Source organism: Mobula birostris, chromosome 31, assembly GCF_030028105.1.
Source record: "Mobula birostris isolate sMobBir1 chromosome 31, sMobBir1.hap1, whole genome shotgun sequence".
NCBI classification, from domain to species: Eukaryota; Metazoa; Chordata; class Chondrichthyes; order Myliobatiformes; family Myliobatidae; genus Mobula; species Mobula birostris.
In genome coordinates, this window is record NC_092400.1 from 3,700,734 (window position 1) to 3,723,599 (window position 22,866).

General features: G+C 41.7%; 1 protein-coding gene across 2 annotated transcripts in view; it reads right to left on the reverse strand.

The window, feature by feature from the left end:
• Positions 1-223: 223 nt before the first annotated feature.
• The window catches only part of LOC140190811 (solute carrier family 2, facilitated glucose transporter member 11-like), a 39,278-nt gene continuing 16,635 nt past the window's right edge, over positions 224-22,866 (reverse strand). Inside the window, exons 6-13 of one of the 2 annotated variants that reach the window (XM_072247677.1) lie at positions 22,444-22,573; positions 20,546-20,694; positions 13,407-13,594; positions 11,863-11,973; positions 9,495-9,596; positions 6,753-6,828; positions 5,830-5,954; positions 224-3,212 (exon numbers count right to left, since the gene is read on the reverse strand). In XM_072247677.1, coding sequence (XP_072103778.1) covers positions 3,060-3,212; positions 5,830-5,954; positions 6,753-6,828; positions 9,495-9,596; positions 11,863-11,973; positions 13,407-13,594; positions 20,546-20,694; positions 22,444-22,573 — 1,034 coding nt within the window. In that variant the 3' untranslated portion in view covers positions 224-3,059. Of the gene's footprint in view, positions 3,213-5,829; positions 5,958-6,752; positions 6,829-9,494; positions 9,597-11,862; positions 11,974-13,406; positions 13,595-20,545; positions 20,695-22,443; positions 22,574-22,866 lie in introns of both variants that reach the window. The other variant, XM_072247676.1, reaches the window with a different exon arrangement.

Consider the following 22,866-nt stretch of genomic DNA (forward strand, 5'->3'; position numbering starts at 1 on the left):
TAAAAGATAAGTCACAAATTATACTCTTCATTGGAAAGAAAACCTAACTTTACTGTAACTGATGTATTATAATACTGGTGCTTGGCATCGTTACAAGGAAATGAAACTTTAACAAATATTCCTTAATTTCACACTGTTCAGTTGATATGTTCATTGTTCAGAGGTTGGCTTTATATCCAACCTTTCAGAAATTATACTTTAAATAATTTAACGTTACAATTACTTCAACAGGCACTTCAATAATTTATTGATGCAGGCATTGAGGATATTGATACATGTGGTAGGCTCTTCAAAGGCTATTTTAGTAGCAATTGGCATAAATCAGGAAGGTGGCAAAGTTGAAAAATTACATCTTCAGCTTCACAATTCCAGCATGCTTCAGTGCAATGGCTTATTTACTAAACGCCACTTTTCATTCACAGATTATCTATATGTACAGCACTGCTAGAGGTTCTTTCCCATGCACTTGTGTCTTCTAATCTATGATTCAGCTTCTATGCTTTAAAGAACACAAGGAAGACTACAGTGTGCTTAACTTGTATAATTTAAAATGTATAAATAATATTATACAGTTTTATTGGTATTTTATACTGTGCACCATATAAATGTCCTTACATTTGGAGAGAATGAATTACCATTTTCAATGTCAAATTTTGATTGTGAAGCAATTGGTTTTCCTGCTGTTATACAGATTCTCCCAGCATCCCAGAAGTATGAGAGTCACAGATCATTGTGAATTGAGCTGAGCTGTGGCCAGTGGATTCAAAGCTACTCAACTACAGATGCTCCCAGCTAGCATGTCGTGGATTCGCATGGCCCCATCATCAGCTCACGACAAGCTTAGTGTCTGATGCCGGCGTATCCACCTCTTGGGCTGAATTGCCAAGTATTATGCTGAAGGGTCCACCTATCTGACTGAACACTGAGTTGTCCTCACCGAACTCACTCAAACATTCTCCAAGCTGCTGCCCAACTTCATTGAAATATTTGAAAGTTTAAAACAACTAATACAATCTGAAAAATAAGCTTACAAGTTGTTCACCTTTTTTGAAAATAGATATTTCAATATTAAAACATCACTAAGATTATTTGCTTTCTTGATTCAAATCATCTTTTCAAGTTGTATTTATTTTTCAGTACTTGATTTTTATCTTTTTAATGATATGTTTGAATGTGCATTTAATAAACATTGAAATAATTTAATGTTTTTATGTGACTTTGTACATCAGAGATACTGAAAAAGTTTTCATTTTTAACTATATTGCTGAGATATTTAAAAATAATACATTCTAAAAGATGAGGTCTTTGGAAGCACTTTGATTGGTTTGCCTCCTTTCAGGGTCTATCAGTAAGTTCCAGAATTTCGGGTTGTGGCCTCACTGTGGGGTCAGTCAGACTCTGTAAATGGACACATGCATCTGCACCAGGCCAGTATAGGAACGGAGAGTGCAAATCCAGATGTAAATTGAGCACAATATGGCCCATCTCATCTTCAACAAGTCTTCTAAACACCTGCCATCTCTCTCACCCTTCTTTTTGACAACACAATGCTGAGGACCACTGTTGAAAGTCGGATAGGTGTACTTGGGCAGGTAGAAACAGAGATATCCCTTTGAGGAAACAACAAGCAGGAAAGTCAAAGGAGAATCAGTGGATGTTGTTGACTTGGATTTTGAGAATGCCTTTGTCGCTGTGGGGCTCTAAGCAAGGTAAGAGCCCATTGCATTACAGGATAGACACTGTCAAGGATAACAAGATTGGCTGACTCGTAGGAGGCAAAGAATGAGAATAAAGGAGGCCTTTTCTGGTTGGCTGTCAGTGACAAAATGATGTTCCACAGGGGTCGGTGTTTCATATTATATATTAATGACGTGGGTGACAGAGTTGATGGCTTTGTGGCCACGTGTGTGAATGATACAAAGGTAGGTGGAGGGGCAGGTAGGGCTGAGGAAACAGGGAGTCTGCAGAAGGACTAAGGCAGATTAGAAAAATGGTCAAAGTGGCAAATGGAATACGGTGTAGAGAAATGTATGGCTGTGCACTTTGGTAGAAGGAATAAAGGCATATTTTCTAAATGGAAAGCAAATTCAGAAATCAAGGTGCAAAGGGACTTGGGAATCCTCATGCAGCATTCTCGAAAGGTTAACTAGCAGGCGTAAGGAAGGGAAATGCCATGGTAGCATTCTTTTTGAGAGGATTAGAATATAAAAGCAAGGATGTAATGCTGCGGCTTTATAAAGCATTAGACAGACCACATTTTGAATACTGTGAGCAGTTTTGGGCCCCATATATAAAAAAAGATGAGCTAGCATCGGAGAGTCCAGAGGAGGTTTGTAAGATTGATCCCAGGATCGAAAGAGTTGATGGATGAGGAATGTTTGATAGCTCTGGGACTGTATTTGCTGAGTTTAGAAGGTGGAGAGATCTCACTGAAGCCTACTGAATATTGAAAGGCCTGTACAGAATGGACATGGAGAGAGAATTTCCAATAGTGGAGAGTCTGTAACCACAGGGAACAGCCTCAGAATACAAGGATGTTCCTTTAGACCAGAGAGGGGGAATTTATTTAGCCAGAGAGCGGTGAATCTGTGGAATTCATTGCCACAGGTGGTTGTGGAGCTAAGTCATTTGTATATTTAAAGCAGAGGTTGATAGGTTCTTGATTAGTATCCATCATTGTCAAGAAGTCCTTCATGACTTTGGATTCCCCATTATAATTATTGCCTAACCAGATGAGTATTTCCAGCATTTCCTGTCATTAAGTTCAAAAGCTACAGAGGCTCCCAGGCTATGGATGGCCTGATTTGTGGAAATGTGATGTACATTTGTAAAACATTTATCTAGATAGCAATAATAATGTTCTGTGGTGACGTGTGCAGCAAATCAGCCTCCACAGAAGCACATCAGTAGAGACTTGCTAAGATTCACCAGCCTCCAGATGATGAATTTTCTTCTCTCTCAAGTCCTGAATGTTTAAATCCTTATTTTAAGAAAGGAACCCTTGGTTGTTTATGTTTTGACAGGCTTTAACGTAGTTTCTTTGCTTTATCTTCACCGGTCTACTTGAGCCCTCTGGCATTTTGCTTATGAAACTCTTTGGAAATTTCAAGAAAGGTCTTTCCTTTTGTTTCGGGCAGGAAAATTCCAATAAAGACAACGAAGAGGAAGCTAAGGAAAAGGAATGGCACATAGCAGAAACTGCCCAGCCCCTCCTGAAAGAGAGAAAGACAGGGTGAGGGCAGCACAACAGATTTTCATTACAGAATCAAAGCAACTTCATCATTTACTACTGTCTTTTTGCCTCACCCTTAAATGATTTTTTATTAAACTTTTTAATTTTCTGGAATCTGGGCATTACAAGGAGGCAAGTTAACGCCTATTTCTAACTGCCCTTGAGAAGAAGGCAGTCAGCTGCCTTCTTGAATAACTGCAGTCCCTCTGCTGAAGGGGAGAGAAGTCCAGCATTTAGACACAGCAGCAATGAAGTGCCAGTGATATATTTCCCAGCAGGGATGGTGAGTCTTGCTATTCCTGTTCCTGTTCTTCATACAACCCAGCAACAATAATATAATTTGCATCAGGATTGAATCCCCTTCAGATGGCATGTTTTCCAAAGAGCTGGCGGTGCGGTGGGGAAAGAGAGCATTTTATTTTGAATAGACAAGGATTGATTACAAAGATCCTGCAGAATTCCACAAGAGCTTTTGTATCCCTGATGATCTTATTCCATCTTCAGCAGAGGCCACTGCTTCATGCTGTTACACCCCGATCAAAGGGGATCAGTGTAGATGGATGTTTACAAAGGGCCTGTTTCTTTGCTGCTCAGTCACCATCACTCAAGAAGGCATTGCTGTTTAGGTAATTGACCTTGCCTTGCAGAGGTTCTACACGTGTTTGTTTTAACACAAAGTAACACACAAAAAGTGCTGAAGGAACTCAACAGGTCAGGCAACGTCTGCAAAGGTGAATAAGCAGTCAGTGTTTTGGGCCGAGACACTTCATCAGGATCTTTATTCCATTTCTAATATCTGCAAAAGCTCCTGTGTTTTCCCTTTTTAACAATTCTTCTTACCTCCCCTTGAATAACATAGTCACCACTGAACCATTATTCCATCCTCCTGGACCTCTTCCATCCAGAAATGTCACCCTTCATCTCACACACCTATCTCTAATTCTTTTCTAATATCCTCGAGCATCAGCCTCATTGGAGCTGTTGACTTAGCTTATTCTGGCCTCGGCTTTCCTTCTGCCTTAACTCTATTTTACAAAAAAAAATCAATGTTTTCATATTCACATTCTTTCCATATCCAGGACATGCTCTCTTTTCCTTATTACCACTGGGGAAAGAGAAACAGGAGCCTGAAGACTCATGCTAAACATTTTAGGAACAGCTTCTTCCCCTTTGTCATTAAATTTCTGAATGACCTAAGAACCTCTGAATGGTACCTCGCTATTCCTCTTTTAAACTATTTTTTTCTTTTTTGTATTTTACACAGGTTGAGTACCCCTTATCTGAAATTCCAAAATTCAAAAACCTCCAAGATCTGAAATTTTTCCGAGGACTGACATGACATCACCAATGGAAAGTTCCGACAAGGTGCTGGGAAGGTTCCCAGGCGATGTGCCAGTCTCTGAGCACCACAGAAATTTCAGAGAAGTGACCTCACGTATGTAATGAAGAGAAGTTAATGAAAAATAGGAAAACACCGCATAAAGTGAACAATGAAGATCTCGACCATGAGTGGATTCGCCAGTGTCTGTGTGAACATATGCCTCTTAATGGTATGCTGATCATGAAACAAGCAATGATCTATCACGACAAACTGAAAATTGAAGGCAATTGTGAATATTCAGCAGGCTGGTTGCAGAAAGGCACAGCGTTAAATTCTTACAGATTATCTAAAGTTGAAAAGTCTGCTGATCATGAAGCAGTAAAGAAATTCATCGAAGAGCTTTGCTGATGAAAATCTAACACCAGAACAAGTCTACAAAGCTGATTGTTTTTATGCCTGGCATAAAACCTAAAAAAATACAAATATAATGCACTATAACATTTTAATCAAAACATGACATCATAGGTGGAGACTGAAAACCTGTTGTTGTTTGTTGTTGTTCAACAGCTGAATCAGGAATTCTCCTGCTGCTGCTTTTCTTACCCTGCACACATATATTTCCATTTAATGTATATTAATTGTATAGAACAACTTTTACTATTAAGTACCCATGTGTGATGAGCAAGTGCAAGACAAGGATTGCTTACCAGTAGTACACAAATTCAGAGTCGGAAAGGATGGCAATCCCAAGCTGTCTCATTATATATTAAAAACTCGGAAACACTCCCGCCCCCAAGCATTTTGGATAAGGGGCACTCAACCCGTAGTGAGTTTTATGTCTTGCATTGTACTTCTGCCACAGATTTCACAACGTATGTCAGTGATAATAAACTTGATTCTTATTTTGTCCAAAAGAACTTCACAGCATAACTTTCCAGACTTGTTATCTGCAACAGTTTGACAAGTGCCGACAATAGTTGCACGATTCACATCTACTCATGCACTTCACCCATCCTATTATTACGCTTGCCGTTCATTAAACTCACTTAGTATCCTTTCTCTTTCTTCCTTCTCTTTCCCAGTACCCTAAAACTTACCACTTCCTATTTTTCCCCATCCCGATGAATTCTCATTGACCTGAACTGTTAACTATTTCCCTGCCACCATACCTGGTCATTTCTCATCACTTTCCATTTTTACAATATAGACTATTTATAGAGATAAAAATGATTAATTTGTTCCAATATTAAACATTGTTAACATTCATGATACTTACAACAAAAAATGGGAACGTTAACCCAATAATAATAAAATTTATCCAGAAAAGGAATCCACTGATCATATAAGCTGAAGGCCTTGCAGTCTGGTCAAAGATCTCCATCGGGATGATCCCAGTTACCCCTGCTAGAGGCAGAGAAATCACAATAATGTTACTCTAAACATAAGGACATCAGTAACTCCTGGCAATTATTCAGATTCTACTTATCACATGCAGGAAAGAATAAACACTATTATCACAAGACTGCTACATCATTAGCAACACCAACTATACAGTTAATAATTACGCCATCTGCAGCCGTCTAGACACTTCTATATCAGGAGACTGAGAAATTTCAGTGCAGGGAGTAGAATACATCTATTATTAATCCTATACTGGGCAATGAGTTGGAGGTAGAAATATTCTCAAAATAATTTTTTTTATTCAGAAAAAGACTATTTAAAAGGCAGGGGGAACAGAAACTAGAGCTACTTTTCCCTATAAAGTGGAGGAATTTAATCAGAAAACAGTGAGTGAAGGACAGGTACATACAAATTATACACACTAAGTTAATCACTGAGCCTGACTGATAGGCAGCCTAGCCAATCATCTCTACTGTGGTTGTAGCACTGATACCTCATGCATTGAATACATCTTCCACAAAGTGCTCACTAACAGATCAAGCAGGTCAAACTGGAGGATGCAACATGGTTTTTTTCCATTAAAATGGTTACACTTGATTCATCCCTCCCATCATTTCCATATTTCTGACCAAAGTATCTTCAGTAACTTCATCTTTTATATCTAAACTCCACAAAAACAGCTCACTTATTTTGCAGTTTTGAAGGACTCACGATGAAATATTAACTTTTAATGTCAGCAACTGCTGCATTTTGTCAACAATTGGAATTTTCTTTATAGACTATAATACAGAGTCTTACCTGGGCCAATTCCAAAGCTTAAGATGGATGCAAAGATGGAAATGACACTCACATATGGCATCCAGCTAATCTTGTCCTAGTTCAAGACAGATCACATGAGTTAAACATGCAGGGTTGTTTTTCCACTAGTCATTAGACAGGTTAATTCTAACAGTACAACTGAAAACATGATCAGGGATGAAGTTCAGAGCCCTCAACTGAATTTGAGTTCCTTTTCTTGCAACAACTGACCTACTCAAGCTTTGGTTCTGTTTTGATTTGGTTGTGCTAGCTATGGGAAGATATGCAACAATCAGTCTTATCACCTATAGTTACCATTATTTATTTGTTTGAAGATACAGTGTGAAACAGGCCTTCGAGCCACACCGCCCAGCCACACACTAATTTAACCCTCCCTAATCATGGGACAATTCACAATGACCAATTAACCACGCGCTCTCTCTAGATACCTTTCAGTAATCAGTGCTCCAGCTGTCATTCACTAGATTTAAGAAAGTGGAGTAGGAACAAACCTTGAGATCCTTCAGGCCTGATCCGCTACTCAATGAGATTGTGATTAACCTAAACTTGAATTTGGCTCCACTTCCCTGCCTGCTCCTTATAACTTTTGACTATCCTACATTTCAAACATCTGTCCACCTGTGCTTTGAATACATTCAGTGATTCAGCCTCCATTGCGCTGGGGTAAAGAATTCCAAAGAAATAATCCTCATAAAGAAGAAATACATCCCAATCTACATCCTAAAAAGGCAATTTCTGAAACTACTAGTTCTAGATTCTAGACTCTAACCTGTACATCTCCTTCAGAGTCTTTCAGATTTTCAATGAGACTACATCTCATTCTCCTGAATCTCAGGATACTATATCATCCAATCTGCTTAGTCTTCACTAATATAATAACCATTTAATCCTAGTAAATCTCTTCTGAACTGCCTCCAAAACAAACATATCCTTCCTTAAATAAGGAGCGCTAAACTGTAGCCAGTGCTCCAAATCTATTCTCACTATTGCTCTGTGCGCTAACAGCACAAGTTCTTCTATGATGGCTCCTTCTGTTTGCTTTCTTTACATCTGGGACCATTTCTCAAGAAATAAATGCAACCGGTTAAGCCCTTACCCTGCAGCCACCCATCACACATGTAAAGCCTGAGTGAATGCCCTGTTAACAACCTCCCCCTCCCACACCCTGCACTGGACACTTTTCACTTTCCATTGCTGCTGTTGCATGGCTGAATGACATAAACTGAGGTGCACAGGGACTTGCGAGTCCTCGTGCAGGATTCCCTGAAGGTTAATTTGCAGGTTGAGTCAGTAGCAAGGAAGGCAAATGCAACGTTAGCATTCTTTTCGAGAGGTGAGGCCTCACTCGGAGTATTGTGAGCAGTTTTGGGCCCCTTTTCTAAGAAAGAATGTGCTGGCATTGGAAAGGGTTCAAAGGAGGTCTACAGAAATGATTCTGGGATTGTCATGAGAGGATCATTCAATGGCTTTGGGCCTCTACTCACTGGAATTTAGAAGAATGAGAGGTGACCTCATTGAAACCTATTGAATGCTGAAAGGTCTTGATAGACTGGATGTGGAGAGGATGTTTCCTCAGGTGGGGAGTCTAAGACCAGAGGACACAGCCTCAGAATGAGGGGGAGTCATTTTAGAACACAGATGAGGAGGAATTTCTTTAATCAGAGAGTGGAGGATCTGTGGAATTCATTGCCACAGGCGGCTGTGGAGGCCAATTCATTGGGTATATTGAAAGCAGAGGTTGATAGGGTCTTGACTGGCCAGGACGTGAAGGGATATGGGGAAAAGAAAGCAGATTGGGGCTGAGAGGGAAAATGGATCAGCCGTGATGAAATGGCAGAGCAGACTTGGTGAGTTAGATGCTCCTGCAGCTTATGATCTTAACTTGAACTGTACGTGATGCCACTCATTTTAATGAGAGGCAAAGCTGGAAGAAAAGCAATTCAATTGTTTTTAAGTGTTTTCTTGCATAATGTGTTTGTTTTTTTATTTACTATAATTGTTTTAATAAATTTGAACACAGTTGTAACATAATGATTAACTATTTTTTCATGTTTCTGACGTTTAGAAATGTCTGAGATTTTCACAAACATTTGGGCAGCTTTACAGCTCATCAGCCATTTCAAACAGCTTTCCCAGCTGTCGGTGGGATTTGCACTCAGGAGATCTTGTATTATCATGCACAACCTCATTCATCAGGATTGACCTGAAGGTCTCTGTTCAAAATGAGAATGATTTCAGTAGGTAGGTGAATGAGAAATTCTGGATTTTTAAAAGTAAATTGTATAACTTTCAATCTGAATGACCTGAAGCACAAGTTTTTTCCCCCTTGTTTTCCTTTTGGGTTAAATACATAAAGATTTTTTTTAAAGTCAAAGCTTCATGACATTGAATGGTTGAACATGCTCCTCATTACATTAACCTGATAATCAACCCCAAGTTGCTAAACATGGAGCTGGACATTAAAAGCCCTGAAGAGATGTCAAATCAAAAAATTCCTCAACTTCTTTATTTTGGTGTCATTCTAGTCAGCTAGATACCATGAGAACTCCTGGATGGGAATTTTGGTATCAATGCTATTCACAAGTTTTTCTACTTCTAATCACTTTAAATAAAGAAGAATATGGAGATAAAAATTATCTCTGAAATAGGAATCACGCCCTGAAAATTGATTAATTCCAACCTGACTCTCCTTTTAACTCTGAAAAAGAGACTGTGACTCACTTGGAGAGCCAATGAGATGGTGAAAAATATTCCACAGATGACCATCAGACCGTAACCTCCCATAAGCAGCAGCCTGCGCCCAACTTGGTCAACGAACAGATTCTAATGGAGGGAACTCAGATGTTAGAACACGTTAATAATACATCTGCAAGAAAGAACCCTTGGGCATGACGTGATGACTCTGTCAGAATCGTGTATGCTGCCCATTAAATTGCAAAACGCACAGTGCAGCATAAAGCCAAGTCCGTGGTTCAGCTGGACCCTGACTCTGAAGATCAGAGTGATCTGCCGTCACACAGGGTCTGGTATTGTCATACAACATGGAAGCAGGCCCCCCTGCCCACTACATCGATGCCGACCAGTGGAACTACCCTTGACAAAGCCACCTGGCTGCCCTTAATTACTCCCTTTTACCCAGATGTCAGGCCTACAGATCTATAACTACCAGGCTTCTTCCTGAAAACACGGACCACATTTGCTGTCTCCCAGTCACATGGCTAAAGGAGATTTTAAAATTTCAGCCTGAACCCCAGCAATCTCTTCCCTTGTTTCCCCACAGTATCTGAGGATAAACCTCATCTGGCCAGAGGGTCTACCTTCAAGTCCACTAAGACAAAGTAGAGGAGGCTGCATCGGGAGTACTGGACACAATAGACAAACCCAGCAGGCTCGCAGATAAAGTGTTGCCTCATGTGGAAGGGCTGTTTGGAGGTGAATGGGCAGGTGTAGCACTTGGACAGCTTGTAGAGATTGGTGCTGGGAGGGAGATTGGGCAGGGACGAAAGGACAACAGAATCACGGAGGGACCGATCCCTGTGGGAAGCAGAGAGCGGGGGGGGGGGGGGAGAGAGAGGTTAAGATGTTCTTAGTTGTAGGATCCCTTCGAAGATGGAGAATGTTGCAGAGGATGGTGTGTTGAATGCTGGCGCTCATAGGGTGGTAGGTAAGGATAAGCGGAGCTCTATCACTGTTAAGGTGGCAGGAAGATGGGGTGAGTGCAGATGTTCGTGAAATGGAGATGTAGATGAGGGCAGGATCAATGGTGGAGGAAGGGAAACTCCATTCTCTGATGTCCTGCAATGGAAAGCTGCGTCCTGGGAACAAATGCAGCGGAGATGAAGGAATTGAGAAAGGGGAATAGCATTTTTACGGGAGACAGAACAGGAAGAGGTATAGTCAAGATAACCATAGGAATCGGCAGGTTTATAAAAGATGTCGGTAACAGTTTGCCCCCAGAGATGGGGACAGAGGTTGAGAAAGGAGAGGGAGGTATTTGTAATTGTCTATAGGTCAGGTTGGGTACAGAAAAATTGCAAACCTCAAGGCTTCGGTTGGTATGAGTCAGACATCTACCAACCCAAGTTCCACTTTTGCAGATTAATTTTACATATTGTTTTGACATTTTCTTTGTCCCTAACAATTACAAATCCCTGTAAGATCTTCTCTCAGGTGAACGTCTTTCATGATGAAAAGCCCAGTCTCTGCAATCTTATAGCACACACACTTAAAACTGGCAACCTACCCTTAAAACTGACAAACAGCTTATTCTCCTTGTCTGGTAAATAAATGCAAGCTGTGGTTTCATTGCCTCCAACTTTGAATCTCTCTCTCTCTCTCAGGTCACCAAAAGCCAGCCAGAAATTGGAATGTAACTGATGCACTGAGCAATTTTATCATCATCTCCTTATAGAACAGCCGACTGTTTTGACTATTTAAAATTCCCACTGGCTTAATTGATTGCAATCGGCAGCAGGTCTCTCACTTTGTCTTTTCCATCCACATGCTTAAAATCTTTTAGTGTCATTTGCGGAGGTAATTCCTGCTGAGAGAGAGATATACACCCGTCCTAAAGCAGCTTTCATAGTAACATTTTTTTTGTTTTTATTCGTGGATTATCCCATATTCAACTAGAGCGGTTCATAATGTAATGTGCACCACCTTTGAATCTTCGTTTTACTCAGAGCTCAGCAGAATCACATTTGTATTATTCTTTAACACTTTCCAGACTGTTTATTATCTATCCTGCAATGTGTTTCACACATTTTGAGCAATGCACTTCACCCAGTTAATTTTACTGCAGGTATTCCTTCCCTCTTGGATCCCTCCTACACATTACACACTTGCATTCTTCAGCCTATATATTACAGTGTATCACACACTTCATTTCTTTAAATTGAAAATTAGGAAAGATCTTGGAGAACTTTTAAGTTGCTTGCAACTAATCATAAGCCTATATAAAAAGTGGGAAGGTGACTTTACCCTGGGGCTATTTGATTCTCTCTAATTTGTGTATGAATGGATTTGAAGTATTTAATAATAGGAGTCAAACAAAACAATGAGAACCTTAATTAAAAAAAACATTACGCACACTTGTCAATGCAGTAACAAGCTCACAGCACCCAGTTCCAATAGTGACGTACGGGATGTTTTTGTCAGAAATTCCCACAGCACGAAACACATATGCAGCGTAGTAGTACATCTGTTGGGGCAAAAGGAATCAAAACTCTGAATCCAACCAGATATAACCTGTTTCTGCTAACACGTCAGACCAGGCAAATAGTCATAGTCATAGTCATACTTTATTGATCCCGCGGAAAATTGGTTTTCGTTACAGTTGCACCATAAATAATCAATAGTAATAGAACCATAAATAGTTAAATAGTAATATGTAAATTATGCCAGTAAATTATGAAATAAGTCCAGGACCAGCCTATTGGCTCCGGGTGTCTGACCCTCCAAGGGAGGAGTTGTAAAGTTTGATGGCCACAGGCAGGAATGACTTCCTATGACGCTCATGTGTTGCATCTCGGTGGAATGAGTCTCTGGCTGAATGTACTCCTGTGCCCAACCAGTACATTATGTAGTGGATGGGAGACATTGTCCAAGATGATACAATCACAAAGCCGATTTGCTGTCCCCATGAAAGAGTCTATTAAGACTTGATATATAGTGTGATTTGCTCTCTCCTGTCATACACAGTGTTATGTAAAATATACATGCTCAGCTAATTCAAGTGTTTATATTGTTATGCAAGATGCCCACAAAATACTATTCACTGTAATATACGGTGTGTTATATACTATATGGTATATTCTAATGTATTCGATGATCTATTCTCTGAGTTGTTTGATGTCCTTTCACTTTAACAGTTGATGTGATTTTTTTGCAATCTTGTTCCCAGGTAGTTTGTGTTTTGAAGTTTTTTGACTCTCATATTGGTCTCTTCCTTTACGGCCATTCCTCAGAAACTCCTTGGCAGGTGGGCGCCGTGAACGTTGAAGTTGAAATACAAATTTGATACTAATTTATACTGAAATTTCCTTTCAGTCACACGTAAACAAAGTGGGCAATAGTAAGCCAAACCAGTGAGACACACTTCCAGACAATAATGTTTTGTCCATTTTTCTGTACACTTTGCATCAAATATCAATTCCTTTGCCAACACAACAGAATCCATTGGAATTCAAGTGTGTCACAACTACAAATATATCTCTTGTTGTAGATCTACATATTAATCCATTTTAACATGTCCATGCCTCACTGAATTCTAAATACGTCGCCCTGAGGGAGTCCAGCAGAAGCTCGCAGATCTCTCATTCACATCCTTATCTTTTTGTGCTGCCACCTTCAAAGAGATGTCTTTGTGAATGCCGAGTTGTTTTGTTTACCCAGCCCATAAAGTTGTACCATTTGAGGTACATTGCCTCTCTACTGGTGCCCGTCCTCAAAGCCTCCCGAAATGGAGATGTAAAAGTGCCTTGTGAAATGCAGTCATGCAGTCCTGCATCCAGCATGTGCTTGAGAAAATGGAGCTTACATTTTAATGCCATCCATTTGATTAACGATTAGACAGCCACTATTGCTATTATATATTTCCAGTGTAAAACTTCCTTTGGACCTCATCCTACTTACAGCGTCATTCCCACATAACTGTATGGCACAGCCCAGCACAGTGGTGATCATCAGCTGCCTTCGGACACTACGGTCTAGGAACATGTCCCATATTTTCTTGACATTTTCACCTTCAAGTGCAGATTGCTCTTCCAACATTTCATCTATTTCTGACGTCAGGTTGGCATCGCCATGCAGCTGTCTTAGCGCTGCAAAAATAGAGAGGGTGATGTTACTGGCAATCAGAGGGCCAATCATGGTCTGAGGTATTTGCCAATGGTCATGCATTGCACTTCTCTCACATGAGGCAACTGTGAATGTTCTACAGGATGGGCCAGGTCCTGCTAACCCAGAATTTCCAAATGCCGTCCCCCCAGTTAATCTCACTAGCTTTGTGCACCGTACAGGCCAGAAACACGAGGCTCCACCAAAGGACTCTAGAGGAAGTTCAGCCGCAAAGCAAAACTAACGCAATGCACGCAAGTCAACAAGTCCTTCACTTCCACATGTAGCAGTGGACACACAGAAGTCCAGGTAAATGGCTTAATGTGGTGAGATCCAGCTATTAATAATGAAATTAATTTCTCTTCCCTATAAAAAAAACAAATGATCTAAATTAATTAATTTATTTATTTACAGAAAAGATCCTTCTGTCTCAACAAGCTGCACTGCCCAGCGACCATCTATTTAACACTGGCTTAATCACAGGACAATTTAAAATGACCAAATAACCTACTAACCGCTACATCTTTGGACTGTGGGAGGAAACCAGAGCACCTGGAGGAAACCCTTGTATTCACGGGAAGAACGTAGAAACTTTCTTACAGAGGATGCTGGAATTGAACTCTGAACTCCAACGCCCTGAGCTGCAATAGCGTCACACTAACCACTATGCTACCGTGGCTTCACTAGTGCAGGCTAGTTTCATTGAAACTAGCCTTAACAGTTTTCCATGATGAAGAGGGTGCCAGATTTCAATGATGCTTTGTGTGAACTGTCCCCTCATGAGGAGTGACTTGTTAGAAGCGTACAAGGTATTAAGAGGCATAGAACAAGTCGATATCCAGACTTTTCCCCAGTGCAGAAATAACTACTATGAGGGGCACAATCTTAAGGTGATTGGAGGACAGTACAGGGGAGATATCAGAGGCAAGTCAGAGACTGGCGAGTGCATGGAATGCTCTGCCAGGGGTAATGGTAGAGGCAGATAGATACATTAGGGACATTTAAGAAACTTTTAGATAGGTACATGGATGACAGAAAAATGGAGGGTGTGTGTGTGTGTGTGTGTGTGTGTGTGTGTGTGTGTGTGTGTGTGTGTGTGTGTGTGTGTGTGTGTGTGTGTGTGTGTGTGTGTGTGTGTGTATACGTACATTGATTTTAGGTTAGGTTAAATGGCGCAACATTATAGGCCAAAGGGCCTGTTCTGTGCTGTAATGTTCTATTTTATCATCCCTAATTCTGAATTCCCTCTCCAAACGTAGCAGTTTCTCCTTATCTTTCCTACTAACCCTTCAATATGTTCAGTTTCTTTATAAAATGTTAAAGGTTGCTATAATCAGAAATTTAGGCACTTCAGCTCTCTTCATAAATTACTTCTGGGAGATACTGTGCCTTATAAAAGCATTCAGCCCCAACCCTTTGTTCATATAAATAAGTACTGCAACCAGGGATTTTGATCAATTTAACTCAGAATTTGTATTTGTGAATCACCTGCTCTTTTTTTTCCACAATACTGCCCAAAAACAGGAAAAACTAAAAAATTCAAAACCTGTAATGTCAGCATTTCAAAAGTATTCATTCCTCTTTGCTCAGTACTTAATACAACCAAGAGGTGGTGGTGGGAGGCAGAAGGATGGTTACAGCATTGCCTTGAGTCAGTGGACTGGCCAAGTCAGCTGTGGACGGCTGTGTCCCAATGACATCATTCCATACTTCCTCCGATCAGAAGCCCTGGATGAACAAGGAAATCCAGAACCTGCTGAGAACCAGATCAGAGGCATTCCGATCTGAAGATCAGGAATGCTACAAGAGGTGCAGGTATGATCTCTGGAAAGCCACCCCTCAGGCAAAGTGGAGATTCCAGACAATACTGGAATCAATGAGGGATGCTCGACAGCTGCGGCAATGTTTGAATGCCATAGTCTCCTACAAAGCTAAATCTTGTGACACAAGGGCACAGAGCTTTGCATCCAGATGAACTCAATGCCTTCTCTGCTCGCTTTGACCACCAGAACAGTGAGGAACCATCGCATACCCCCATGTCTCCCAATGATCCTTTGGTCTCAGTATCTGAAGATGTCTTCCAGAGAGTGAGTCCAAGGAAAGCATCCGGTCTGGATGGAGTATCTGGCCGAATGCTGAAGACCTGTGCCGACCAACTGGCTGGTGTATTCACGGATATCTTCAGCCTCTCACTCCAGCAGTGTGTGGTACCCACCTGCCTAAAGCAGGCTTCAATCATAGCCAGTGCCCAAGAAGAGCATGGTAACCTGTCTAAATTACTATCACCCAGTGGCACTTACATCCACAGTGATGAAGTGTTTTGAGAGGCTGGTGTTGAAGCATTTCAGCTCCTGTCTGAATGGTGACTTGGATCCACTCCAATTAGCCTACTGAAGGAACAGGTCTACAGTGGAGGCCATCTCATTGGCTCTTCACACAACCCTGGAACATGTGGACAGCAGAGATGCATACATCAAGGTGCTCTTTATCAATTACGGCTCAGCATTTAATACCGTCATCCCCTCAGAACTAATCAGTAAACTCCAAGACCTGGGCTTCAATACCCCCTTGTGCAATTGGATCCTGGATTTCCTCACCTGTAGACCCCAGTCAGTTCGGATTCGCAAAAACATCTCCCCTGCAATCTCCATCAGCACAGGAGCACCACAAGGCCCTGCTTTACTCATTTTACACCTATAACTGTGTGGCAAAGTACAGATCCAACACCAGATACAAGTTAGCATTCATTTCAAGAGGTCTAGAATACAAGAGCAGGGATGTGATGCTGAGGCTTTATAAGGCACTGGTGAGGCCTCACCTTGAGTATTGTGAACAGTTTTGGACCCCTCATCTTAGAAAAGATGTGCTGGCATTGGAGAGGGTTCAGAGGAGGTTCACAAGGATGATTCCGATAACATAAGGGTTATCATACGAGGAACGTTTGACAGCTCTGGGTCTGTACTCGCTGGAATTTAGGTTGAGGGGGAATTTCATTGAAATCTTTCGAATATTGAAAGGCCTAGATAGGAGATGTGGAAAAGATGTTTCCCATGGTGGGGGAGTCTAGGATAGAGGCCTCAGGATAGAGGAGCGTCCATTTAAAACAGAGATGCTGAGAAAGTTCTTTAGCCAGGGGGTGGTGAATTTGTGTAATTTGTTACCACAGGCAGCTGTGGAGGCCAGGTCGTTGGCTATATTTAAGGCAGAGATTGCTAGGTTCTTGTTTGGACACGGCATTGAAGGTTATGGGGAGAAGGCTGGGGAGTGGGGCTGAGGAGGAGAGAAAAGGATCAGCCATAATTTGAATAGCAGGGCAGACTTGATGGACCAAATGGCTTAATTCTGCTCCTATATCTTATGCTCTTATGGGTAAAGCCCTCACAACCATTGAGCACATCTACATGAAACGCTGCCCATCCAGGCCATGCTCTGTTTCTGCTGCTGCCATCAGGTAGAAGATACAGGAGCCTCAGGACTCGCACCACTAGGTTCAAGAACAGTTACTACCCCTCAACCATCAGGCTCTTAAACAAAAGGGAATAGCTACACTTATTCAAGAACTTTGTTATATTGTTATTTCATGTTCAGTATTTATTGCTATTACTTTTACTTTGAACCGCCTTGCGTCACTATTATCAGCCAGTAGTCTCTTTGGATAAGTCTCTAGTAGCTTTGCACAACGTGATGCAACAAGACTTGTCCATTCCTCCTTGCAAAATTGCTCAAGATGTGCCAGGTTAGGTAGGGAGCGGCAGTGGACAGCAACCTTAAGGTCTTGTCAGAGATGTTCAATTGGGTTAAGCTCAAAACTCTGAGTAGGCTACTCAAGGACATCAATTTTCATCATTTGAAGCCACTCCCCAGTGGATCTGGCAGTGTTCTTTGGGTCGTTATACTGCTGAAAACAAACTTACTCCTCATTTTAAGCTTCCTGGCAGAGGATAGCAGGTTTTTATCCAGGATCTCACTGTATTTAGCAGCTTTCACTTTCCCATCAATCCTGACCAGACTTTCAGTCCCTGCTAGTGAAAAGCATCCCCATAACATGATGCCATCCCCACCACTGTCTACCGTAGGAATGGTGTTACCCGGCTGATGCGCAGTATTAGATTTACACCCTATGTGCTGAGGTAAAAATAGTCCACTTTAATCTCATCCAGCTACAAGACCTTCTTCTACATCTAAGTGACAATCTGCGAAGATTTTACGAGCAAGGATATGTTTTTTTTAAAAAGCCAGGGCTCCTCCCTTGCCAATCTTCCACAAATCCCTTTTCTGTGCAAGGCTTCAGAGATTGTGGAGCCATGAACTTCATCTTCAGTTGGAGCCAATGACTTCGGCACCTCACTCAGCCTGACTGCTGGCATCACAGTAGCCTCTTTCACAAGGGCTATTCTTACTTATTTATTTAATATCTTACATCCAAAGGAGTAAAAGTCTTTATGTTGTGTCTCCATCACAATGTCCAAGAAATAAAGAGGGGAATGTAGGAGGATATTGGCCAAACTCTAAGGTTGTATACATGTCTGTACAGTCTGATATGTGACCAGTCAAATCTAGCAGCCTCATGAACTGCCTTGAGGATATAAAGTGTTGGATGGCACAAAACTTCTCACAGCTGAATGAAGGCAAGTCTGAAGTTGTCCTATTTTGCCCCCCTGACTCCATCAAAGTGATTACCAACAGTCTTGGTAACCTGTCCACCCGTGTCAAACCCCACGTTAAATCCCTCGCTGTGATATTTGATTCCGCCTTTAAGTTTGACAAGCAAGTTAATGCAGTAGTAAAAGCCAGTTTTTTCCAGCTTCGTACTATTGCCAAAATCAAGTTGTTTCTCTCTTTCAAAGATCTCGAGAAAGTCACCCACGCCCTTGTATCCTCCCGCTTGGACTACTCCAACTCCCTGTATACTGGGACTAGTCAGTCGTCCCTCTCCCGTCTGCAACTGGTCCAGAACGCCACAGCCAGGCTCCTGACAGGTGCCCGGAAGAGGGACCATGTCACTTCTATCCTGGCCTCTCTCCACTGGCTGCCAGTGTGGCTTATAATTGATTTTAAGGTTCTCCTGTTTGTTTATAAAGCCCGAAATGAGCTGGCCCCCTCCGATATCGCAGACCTTCTAACCCCTTATTCTATTTCCAGGTCCCTCAGGTCGGCTTACTTGGGGCTCCTGGCTGTCCCGCGATCTAAATTTAAGCTCAGGGGTGACTGCACCTTTGCTATTGCAGTCCCTGGACTGTGGAACAGAATTCCCCTCCCTATCAGAGCTGCCCCCTCTATTGACTCTTTTAAATCCAGGCTCAAATCTTACCTTTATTCACTAGCGTTTGAATCTTCCTGATGTGGCTGATTTTTGGCTTGTGCCTCGGCTCATGTGTTGTTTATTTTGTGCCTATAAGCTGTGTGCCTCGTTGTTTATATCTGTGGTTCTTGTATTTGTGATTTTAGCTACCTGTTATGCTTTGTACAGCACTTTGGTCAACATGGGTTGTTTTTAAATGTGCTTTATAAATAAATTTGACTTGACTTGACTTGATAAATCTGATGGTCTGGTGAGAGAAGCTGTCTCTGAGCCTGTTGACCCTCACCTTGATGCTGCCGTACAGTTTGCCAGACAGTAGCAGCTGAGAGAGTTTGTGTTCGGGGTGGCTGAAATCCCTGATGATCTTCCAGGCCCTTTTTATGCACCAGCTGCTGTAAATGTTCTGAATAGAGGGAAGTTCACACCCACAGATACACTGGGCTGTCCGCACCATTCTCTGCAGTACCCTGCGATTGAGGGAAGTACAGTTCCCGTACCAGGCAGTGATGCAGCCAGTCAGGATGCTCTCAGTTGTGCCCCTGTAGTCCTGAGGATTTGGGGACTCATGCTGAACCTTTTCAGCTGTCTGAGGTGAAAGAGGCGCTGTTGTGCTTTTTTCACCACACAGCCGGTATGTACAGTCCAGGTGAGATCCTCGGTGATGTGTATTCTGAGGAATTTGAAACTACCCACTCTCTCAACTACTCTGGAAACTAAGTTTAGAGGGGTGGCCTGACCTAGGCAGAGTGGCTGTGGTTTCATACTTTTCCCACTTCTTCACGATGGACTGCACTGAGCCCGAGGCATGTTCAGTGCCTTAGAGATGGCCTTGTACCCTTTCCCAGATAATCATTTCCCCAACTTGCCTTGAATGCTTTTGTCACATTGGTTTGACCTGTTGAAAATCTACCATCCTATTGGACATTACTGAGAGAGGGTGATCCTCCAGTTTTCTACAATCAGCAAAATGGGTGAGTTGGTAAGGTGAAATGCAGTCCTGCACCTGAGGAAAGTTAGCGCAGTATTTACAAAGGGGATGAATACTTTATCAGCTTCACAATGTTGAGTGTTTTTAGTTTTTAGTAAATTGTTGACAAGTTTTGGAACTTTTCTTTTGATTTCACATGATGCACATGCATTGTGGATTAGTTTAGAAAATCCTACTTGAATATATTTCAAATTTAGAAAATGAGGCAGTAAAGTGTGAAAATAGTTGTGGGGGCTGAATACTTTTTTCAAGGTACTGTATATGTCTTAATATCAAGTGAAGCTGCAGAAGAACATCAGAAATAGGAGCAGGAATAAGCTACTTGTCCCTCTCTTCACAACTGATCTGTGCTGGCCTCAACTCCTCCTCCATAACCTCCAAAAACCTGAAAGAGTAAATGCCCTTATCGTCTAATACGTAGAATGACCAGTCCAAAGAGTACATGAAGACCAGCAGATGAGGTATCAAAGGGCTGGTTGATCCCACTGGACCCATTCACCATCAGGACAAAGCTTCCTGCACTAGAAAATGAAAGCAGCTTCTTTTACTGTAGTACAAGCCATGCCTCTGACCACTGGTTATCCAACTTTCTCCATCATCCCCAAAGCAAAGGATAATGGCGTATATTCTCTTAGCATTTCTCACCCTTCATGCACATATCCTTGTCCTCCTTGTTGATCAGCAAGTACCTGGGACTTTCTGGGCACCACGGAAGAGTGGCCAGCTGGATTAGAGCTGGTACTGCAGAGGCTGACAGCAGGATGGGCCATGTTTCTTCCCTGCCAAGTACCTCACTGCAAACATAATTATAAAATGACTTTACTTGCTTAAGAATACAAATAGTACCGCCAACCAACATAGCAGCAGCATGTGAAAAGGGTCATCAGTGGTTCTGGGTCTGTTGTTGTTTGTCATTTATATTAATGATCTGGATGACAATGTGGTAAACTGGATCAGCAAATTTATAGGCAAGGCCAAGATTGCAGATGTACTGGATAGTGAGGAAGACAATCGAAGCTTGCATCAGCTGTAAAATAGCAGATGGATTTAATTCAGTCAAGTATGAGAGTGTTTGGGAGGGCCGACCAAGGTCGGTCTTACACAGTCAATAGTAGGGCACTGAGGAGCGCGGAATAACAGAGGGATCTGGGAATACTGGTCCATACTTCCTTGAAAGCAGCGTCACAGGTAGAAAGGATCATAAAGAAAGCTTTTGGCACATTGATTTATGAAGGCCAAGGTATTGAGTACAGAAGATGGGATTGTTATGTTGAAGTTGTGTAAGAGGCAAGGCCAAATTTGGAATATTGTGTGCAGTTTTGGTCACCCATCTACAGGAAAGATGCAAGTACGATTGAAAGAATGCAGAGAAAAAATTTACAAGCATGTTGCCAGGACTTGATGACCTGAGTTATAGGGAACGGTTGCAAAGGTTTGGACTTTATTCCCTGCAGCGTAGAAGATTGAGGGGAGATTTGATAGAGGTATACAAAATTATGAAGGGTATAGATAGGGTAAATGCAAATAGGCTTTTTCTGCTAAGGTTAGGTGGGACTACAACTAGAGGTCATAGGTTAAGGATGAAAGGTGAAATGCTTAACAGGAACATGAAAGGGAACTTCTTCACTCAGAGGGTAATGAGAGTGCAGAATGAGCTGCCAGCACAAGTGGTGGATGCGGGATCAATCTCAACACTTAAGAGAAATTTGGATGGGTTCATGGATGAAGGGGTTATGGAGGTCTATGGTCTGGGTGCAGGTCGATGGGACTAGACAGATTAACGGTTCAGCACAGACTAGATGGGCTGAAGGGCCTGTTTCTGTGCTGTACTCTACCTATGACAGGCATCTGGGAGTGTATTAAAGACTGTATTCTAATCTAATGCCACACAACTGTTAGTGAGCACGATGAATAGCGCAGCAGGATTCTCTGGGGATTGGATAGTTTGTACATTTACACTTTAGGGTGTAGCTGCAGCTTTTGCAGTTCTTAATCAAAAGTTCACATGTTGCAGGGATACAAAGTGAGAAGATCTCTTTTTTGGTGCCTTCATCTTTTCAATTAACTTACTTAGCAAACAACTGCATTTAAATAACAATTTTTTAATATAATCAAACATCCAGGGCCATTTATGGAAATTGCTATCAAGCAGAGTTTGACAATGTGAAAAAATGAAGGTGACAGATGAGGCAACCAAAACCTCTGCCATAGTAGGAACGTCCTCAAGAAATAGAGACACAAAGAGAGATGGAAAGATGGAAAGGTTTCCCGAGCAAATTCCAGAGTTTGGGCACAGACCTCAATGTTTAGTCCCTGGGTGTACTGGGGCTGAGGAGAAGAGGGAAAAAAAGGATCAGCCATGATTGAATGGTGGAGCAGACTCGATGGGCCAGATGGCCTAATTCTGCTCCTGTGGCTTATGGTCTTACACTCTTCTTTACAACTACATTGTGAGCAATAGATTTTATTCAGGTTTTGACATGAGCATTAAGGTACACTAGAGCAATCATCTATATTGTAAATAAGGAAATGGTAGAACTTACCTAAGACCTAAAACCTGCCCAGTCACTAATCCCGCTGCAGTGAACGGAGCATATGACAAGGCCACTGTGCCTCGTATCTTCTTTGGTGCACTCTCACCGAGGTACATGGGGTTGATATTCACTCCCACACCTCAAGAATAAAAGCAAACGTTAGTTGCATGAAGTACAGATTTTAAAATAACAAATTTTACAACATTTGTCAGTGATATTAAAACTGATTCTGGCAGAGATACTGAGCCCAACAGAATTGGATATTTCGGTCTATTTTTATTTCTAGTTTTCCCCAAGTACAATTTTCCATTAATATGTTCTATCTATAAACCAATTCAACAACCCACTGTCTTTACAATTTGTGTGTCAGCTTTTGTAAATCATCTGCACTTCTTTCAACCTTTCTTTCTCCTTGTTGGAGCTTTTCCCTGC